The sequence below is a fragment of the Lactuca sativa genome, chromosome 6, assembly GCF_002870075.4.
Source record: "Lactuca sativa cultivar Salinas chromosome 6, Lsat_Salinas_v11, whole genome shotgun sequence".
In the NCBI taxonomy this organism is placed as follows: domain Eukaryota; kingdom Viridiplantae; phylum Streptophyta; class Magnoliopsida; order Asterales; family Asteraceae; genus Lactuca; species Lactuca sativa.
In genome coordinates this window covers 85,573,846-85,581,465 of record NC_056628.2, presented here as the reverse complement: position 1 = coordinate 85,581,465, position 7,620 = coordinate 85,573,846, and the positions used below count along the sequence as shown (strand labels likewise).

General features: G+C 34.3%; 1 protein-coding gene across 2 annotated transcripts; it reads right to left on the bottom strand.

Annotated features, from left to right (window-relative positions):
* Window positions 1-1,366: 1,366 nt before the first annotated feature.
* Window positions 1,367-3,200, bottom strand: LOC111885989 (probable aldo-keto reductase 3). 2 transcript variants are annotated; one of them, XM_052764672.1, is made up of 6 exons: window positions 2,815-3,200; window positions 2,536-2,739; window positions 2,184-2,356; window positions 1,986-2,088; window positions 1,814-1,887; window positions 1,367-1,760 (listed from the first exon to the last, which is right to left on the bottom strand). In XM_052764672.1, the coding sequence occupies exons 1-6, from the start codon at window positions 3,034-3,036 to the stop codon at window positions 1,643-1,645; spliced, it is 894 nt and encodes a 297-aa protein (XP_052620632.1). In that variant the 5' UTR covers window positions 3,037-3,200; the 3' UTR covers window positions 1,367-1,642. The 2 variants fall into 2 exon arrangements, with proteins under 2 accessions (XP_052620632.1, XP_023738026.1); XM_023882258.3 differs by having other exon boundaries at window positions 1,367-1,887; window positions 2,815-3,181.
* Window positions 3,201-7,620: the final 4,420 nt, after the last annotated feature.

Sequence of the window (7,620 nt, the reverse complement as noted above, 5' to 3'; positions counted from 1 at the left end):
TGGCCTTATCGCGTTATGGAGTAAATACCTCTACTTCTTTTCATCCGTGTGCTAATGCGCTTGAGACTTCCGACCATCTTTTGGTGAGATACCCTTATGCTCGTGATGTGATATACTGGATTTTCAAACGGTGTGATCTTCCCTCTCAAGACTTCAACACGGTCAAGGAGTTTGTTGGATATGCTGCTAACTGGGGTAGATGCGCAAAAAAGAGAGAAAAAAAGTATTGTTATCATATATGGTATGTTGTGGTTTGTTTGGGGGCGAGAAATGAGAGAATTTTTAATAGCAACATCGTCCCTCCTACCAAAACGGTGGATGGTATCTTCTCTTCGGTGTATAATTGGGTTAAGTTTAGGAGTCGTTCTTTCAACTGTATTTAGGCTGTACTTAGGCTGATGGGTTGTATTGCCCATTTAAAACTATGTAATTTTGTTTTTGTTTCGCCTTTGCCTTTTCTCTTAGGGAAGTGATTTGTACACAACAATTTTTCTCCACACACAATAATTTATGCTTTATGGAGTTGTACAATACAACATTTTATTGCACAAATTGTTGTGTAAGGAAAAAATTTAGGCCGGGCTTTTCGTTTTGTTTAATATAATCGTCGTTTCCAAAAGAAATCTTCTTCTTAGTGACTTAAACTCTTATTGGCTATTTTTATGAAATTATCACTTCATATTCTCATCTTTTCTCATAATTGACCATTTTAACATTTTGGTCAATATTTGACTAAAAGTCTAACTTACTCTAAATTTGAGGTTCTTATAGTAAGTGTATGGGCATGAGCTTATGGGTCAATATTTGACTAAAAGTCTAACTTACTCTAAATTTGAGGTTTTTATAGTAAGTGTATGGGCATGAGCTTATGGGTATAAGGGGGGGCATAGGTGGATGTATGTGTATGGAGATATAAAGATAATATATATTTTGATTTAATGAATAATTACTAAAATAAAAAAAGATAATGACTTGTAAGGGTAACGAGAGTAACTAAATTTCTGTAATTGTATGTATTTTTAGTCACATTTTTAAAACATTTGACGCATAATTGCCATTTTTTTTATACATTTAGTTATATTTTTTTACACATTTTGCTACAACTCACAAGTTGGGTGTAGGAGAAATTGTTGGAAACGGGAAAAATCTTTAATTTTCTGTTGTTTATGATCTTTTTTAAATTTTATATAAATTTATTGGTTAAATATGTAAAAAAAAAAATAACTAAATGTATATACAATTACAAAACATAATTACTGTCGTCCAATACAAAATACTGCACAAAATTTACAGGGTGCATTTGACCTCTTACGTCCATGTGTGATTAATGGATAAATCTAGCTGGATTTCATAACCGCATCGCAACTATTACAAAAATACATGTATAAATTATAACATTCTTTTGACAACATATTCATCAATCAAAACAAAATACAAAAAAACTAAGACTTAAAAATCCTAAATCCTATTATTCTTATCCCACATTATTTCATTTAACCAATTCATAATTTTTCCTTGATAAGCAATTTTTCTACAGTTTTATCAAACAGAATCTTGGGCACCTTTCCAAGATGACAATGAAGGAGTCTCAGAATTATACCACGTTAGATTCATCATAAAATTCCTTTCACCCTTCACCATGTCACCATAAGCAAACGATTCCAATTCCGCCATCTCCTCCGGTGTTAGTTTTACAGACAAAGCTCCAATATTTTGATTGAAGTTTTCGATCTTTGTGGTGCCCGGAATCGGAATCACATCATTTCCTTGGTGGTGCAACCATGCCAATGCTAGTTGTGCAGAGGTGCATCCTTTTCTTGCTGCCATTTCATTTACTCGCTCATATACAGTCTTGTTATGATCAACATTTTGAAATCTTGGCATGTTCTACAATAAGTTTGGATTTTTTGTTTATACTTTATACTCCTCGATGTCATGTTATTATGATGTTATAATATGATATGCTCATCATAATTTATATATACCTTCCTGAAGTCATTTGGTATTAAGTTCTCAACCAATGAAGGACCAGCAGCCAAGAATCCCCAACCCATAGGACTATAAGCAACAATTCCAATGCCAAGTTCTCTGATACAAAAAATGAATTATCATCAAACAACATATGTTATCATTGTGGGTTTGTATTATTATGTAACATAAGAAGATAATGAAAGGGGAAAAACCTGCAAGTAGGAACAATTTCATCTTCTAAATCTCTTGTCCATAATGACCACTCGTTTTGGACTGCTGTAATTGGATGAACAGCATGAGCCCTTCTAATTGTGGAAGCTGATGCTTCTGATAATCCTATGTACTTCACTTTTCCTTCCTCTACCAGTTTCTTCAGCTCTCCCATCTGTTTATTACAGTTTTTCGCTTACACGAAGTGTTTAACAAAAGCTCAATCTTTCCATGGCTGACATACAAGATTCATATTGCAAAATAAACCAAACTAAGCAGTAAGCTGAATCTTTCGCTTTGATAGACTAAAAAGATATGCTTTTCTGAAAGTACTTAGAAGCAAGAGGGACGAACCGTGATTTCAATTGGGATACGAGTGTCGATCCTATGAGCGTAGTAGAGATCAATACAGTTAATGTCAAGTCTTTTCAAGCTATCTTCACAAGCTGATCGGACATACGCCGGATCACCACACACCTCAATGTTTCCGTCGACCATTCGGAATCCAAATTTTGTAGCAATTTGAACTTTCTCTCTCAACCCTCGTTGCTTCAAAGCCTGCAAAAGCAATTCAAATTCCTTAAATCAAAATGGGTAGCTAACAAATCGATTAACCGGAACTTCATGACTTACCTTTCCGATGAGAATCTCGTTGGTGAAGGGGCCGTAAACGTTTGAGGTGTCGAGGAAGGTGACGCCGGAGACAATGGCGTGGTGGAGGAGCTTGATCATATCAGATTCCTCTTTCGGGGGTCCGTGACTTCCGGTCATACCCATACATCCCAATCCCTGTGCTGAAACAACTAGACCTTGTGAGCCTAATTTCAATTTTGGCACCTCCGGATCCGACGCCATGGTTGTATCTTGATCGAAATTTGGTTAAACCTAATGAGTTTGTTTGCAATTTGATTTTGAATGTAGCATATTTCACTCTGATAGTGAACTGATAGTGAAGCAGGGATGAAGTCATTTAAAAATTGTGGGAGTGAACCAAATTTGGACAACGCAAGTTGACTAATGAGAACGTCAACAGTCTTCGTTGGTGGCTTGCACCCATCCAAAAATTGAAAGCGACGGCAAGTGGATAAGACTATTGATAAAAAAAAATTAGTAAAAAAATTGTCATCTTCTTAAATAAATAAAGGTTTTATGTCTGCTTATTTTGAATTAATTTTTATTCCACATCTAATTTTATGGTTTTTTATTTTATTAATTTTATATGATATTTAAATTTAATAATAAATACATGTCAATTCTATTAATAGACTTTCATTATAATTTTATATTTCTTATAAATTCAAAATTTTCAAATGTTTATATATATTTAATTGTTTTAAATACACCCATGTAATATATGGGTCTCTCATCTAGTATTATAATAAATGAAAATGACTTTGCCACATGTCATTTTCTCATAAAATTAGCCACATGTCATTTTGTCATAATTTGAGATATATTTATTTTTTTAATTTTCATTTTCAATATATCATTAATTTAGTTTACATAAATTAAAGTTACCAGAATAACTATTAATTTCAAATTTCAAATTTTAAATTTTAAATTTTAAATTCAATTTCAAATAACTTTACAGTTTAAACCTTTATGTTTAACATTTTGTTATAATTAACCCGTTTAGTACACTAAACACATAATTTTAATTTATTTATTTATTGCATGTTTTTTTTCATAATTTTCATTTATTTCAATTTCAAATTCAAATAAAATTTCTATTTAATCGTTCGTATTTAACATTTTGTTTTAAACAACCCGTATAATATACGAGTCTTACAACTAGTATTGATTATTTAAAAATTTGTAGACAAAGTCTAAAGCTTTAAAATTAATACTTTTTCTTGATTTTGGTTTTAACATTTGAATAATGGAGCATTTGAATAGATTGTTTTGTCCTTAAAAAAAAGTTATATTGTTTTATAGAAAAACAAAACTTTATAAATGGTTATGATATCTTAAAATCTAAAATTTAGTCTTTAAGTTTAAAACCTTACAGAAACTTTTTATGGTTTCAAAACTTTTAACAAAATGTCTTTATTGCTTACTCTGTTAATTTTTACCGTTAACTAAAAGGCATTTTCGTAATTTTACTACCATAAGAACCATTTATGAAGTTTTGTCTTTTTAGAAAAAAAGAAGGAAATATAATATAATGATTTAATATATAAGGGTCTCTCTCTCTCATTGAAAAACACCAAGAATGCCCAAGAACACATGGGTTTACGGCCAAGGCAATCTCCTTGGGCCGTAAACACCATTAGGTGTTGCATATGTGTTCCCATTGCTTCCTAGGGCTTGGATATTGGACTAGAACCCTTCATACTTGAGCTTTAGACCTTAAACTTTGAAATGGTAGGAGTTACCATGGGTTTACGGTCGTAAACCCACTAGGGCCGTAAACCCTAGGCCGTAAACTCCATGGGAGTTGGTCCTTGGGCCGTGAACTCTAAAGCAATGCCTTACACCCCCTTTGATGCAACCATATGACCCTCTAACACTTAAACCAAAGTGTTTTCCATGTTTTAGGGTGTTTATACTTGCTTAATTGTGGTTATAATCACTAATTAGATACACATATATGTCTTTATATGTTAAATAGGATCATTATGTGTGTTCAAGTCTTCACTTGACACCTAGCACCTTGTCCAACACTTCCATCCAAACCACTCACTACAGGTGAGTTCATACCCCTTAATTAACCTTTTAAATGATTTTAAATGCTTTTATGGGGGAGGGGGATATAAGTTGAATATCATAGTTATTATAACAATCACATGTTAGTAATCAGAGACTCCTGGAGGGAGAGCGGGCATTGTGTGTATAGATCTATACGGGACAGACTATCCCACACCTCGACTGTTAGCTATAGTTCCCGACCGACCAAGCCAAGGGGTGACAAATGTCACATTTATTTCGACTTCTTTCATCGTCGTGTTTTATAGCCGTCAATTAGTATGGTTACAAATCTCACCTTGTCTTATAATTCATTGGCTTTAAGATAAGTAGTACTAAGGTAGTTTCCACATACAAACTATAGTACCATATCATTTTCCCATTGCATTCCCTTCGTGATCTTTTCACGTATACGGTAATGTATAAACTATATTTTGTTAATGATAGTCACACTTGGGGAAATTACGCACTTTTACAAGAAAACGAAACATACAAAACAGTTGGGCCTTAGTAGAAGGCCACTTTTAGCAGAAAAGATAGGATTTTCTAGGAGTTACAAACATTCACATACTTTTACTACAAACGTTTACAAACTCATATTTCAAACACTGTTACAAACATTTTGATGCAAACAATGACACCAAATTACTTATGAACTCACCAGCTTTAATGCTGATAAACTCTTTCAAAATAACTTGTATTCTCAGGTCATCAGTAGACAGGTACCGATGCCAGCTTTTGGGAAGATGGAGCGCGTTCAAGTCTCATCTTATATTTTTAATTACATTTTTGTGCCATACGATATACAGAACACACTTGTATTAAATTATATTATTAATGCACTGGATGATGTTGTTTGCTTGTTTACTACTCCCTCTGTCCCAAAATGATAGTCCACTTTTGACTTTAAAGTCTTTTTTCTTCAACTTTGACCTTAAATATTTTTATTTGTGTTATATATTACTTGATAAAACTTATAAAAATGAAAAAACATTTAAAATATAATCCATTCATATATTTTGCATCAAGTATTATCTATCAAAAATAAAAATATTTAAGGTCAAAGTTTAAGAAAAAAGACTTCAAAAGTCAAAAGTGGACTATCAATTTGGGACGGAGGTAGTATTATTCTGTGTTGTGATACTGTACATGACGTCCTCCACCCCTGAACGTTTCCGCCGTTCCGGTTTTGGGGTGTGACAGATTGGTATCAGAGCATTGTTTATAGTGAATTGAGTATACCAATCCATAAAAGTTATACAAACTATAAACACAACGGGATTAAAATACTCTGACCAAGAGTTTATACTTTTAAATAGTAAAATATTTAACTAATTATACATACCTGCATTAATACTAAAATCAGTGTCACTAGGACAGAACAAAAGTATTACGATTGTTGAACAACACAACTAGGCTTAGAGACATATAGTCAAATCTGGGAGGATATAGTTTGATCAGCTATATTTTCCTAGGAGTGACTAGCATGTGCCTAAGAATGGTTGTGGTGTTGCAACAAGTCTAAAAACTTACCAGCACTAATACAATGATAGCATTAGAATAAAATATAAACTTAAAATACTATAGGAGTATTTGGTGTCATTATAATTACTTATCTGAAAACTAATAAGGTCTTTACTAGTAGGTCAATAATTGCTAAATGGATACACTAAAGTTATATGAGATTAAGGTGTCATAGACTCAGAATTTGTAGTCTTTGCTTTACTTCCTGTTCCTTGTTTGGTTGTGGATTTGGAGTTAGGGTTACTTATTCGAAGGTCTATCCTGATTTGAGTTCATATAACTGGTATGCACTATGCAAGTATTGAAGTAATTGGTAAGGATTGTCTTATAATTATCTTAAGTAGTACGTCTATTCATATTAGATTCTTATATCCCTTTTCTCGCGTAGATATCATGGTTGGATTCCATCTCCTCGGCAACCCGTACTTTCCGAACGAAGGCAATGCTGGATGGATTGAAGACAAGCCAGAAGATGAGCATCCAATCCCTTTGGATGATCATCATGTAGAAGGCTTCTATGATGGTTCTGATTCCGAGCCAGAAGTCAACAACCTACCCCCTGTTGCTCCAGTCCCGAATCCTAACCCTTGTAAGGCTTTTTAAGGCTCGAAGCCTGCTTGGGTGGAATGCATAGAAACATGGGGCGAAGAGCAAAATCAACCCATGTCATTCAATGAGACCGAAGCTTTTATGACACCAGTGAAGGAGGATCAGCGGACAGAGTGTTGCCAATCCTGGTCCGAAGGGTTGCCCGAAATGAAATCCAGGGCAGGACAGCTCTCCAACACATCACGGAGGTTGATGCAAATGGAAGAATGCATTCCATTCGCACCAACCACCTAGAGCATGATCGGGAGAGGTCTGCAGTGGACCACGAGGCCCTGCTACAAGCACTAGTTGAGACTCGGGCTGAAGTCATAGAGCTTCGGGTTCGCCAGAGAGTCTACGAACGACACCTTCTCGATGTGGAGTGTCAACTGGCAGACCTTAGGTTTCGACCGAGGAACGTCCGCTGCCGTTAGAAGATGTTTAGCTCATCTTTTCTTTTGAGTAAGGAATAGCCTTTTCTTATCTGTGCTCTATGAAGCACTTGTCTGTAAAATATTCCTGTCTTTCGGTACACTATCTAGTCTACTAAACTGTCAAACATTTTTCCCTCATATGGTTTGATGTAAGACCTACTGTTAGGTCATTTTTCCCGAACTCACTTACATCAGTAATACCAGTAAT

Excerpts from the sequence above, each read along its gene's own strand:
- LOC111885989 (XM_023882258.3), bottom strand. The coding sequence starts at position 3,036 with ATGGCGTCGGATCCGGAGGTGCCAAAATTGAAATTAGGCTCACAAGGT. Across the intron at positions 2,357-2,535 it reads GTATCCCAATTGAAATCACG|ATGGGAGAGCTGAAGAAACT; the intron begins GTTCGTCCCTCT and ends TGTAATAAACAG. Across the intron at positions 2,089-2,183 it reads GAAATTGTTCCTACTTGCAG|AGAACTTGGCATTGGAATTG; the intron begins GTTTTTCCCCTT and ends TTTTTGTATCAG.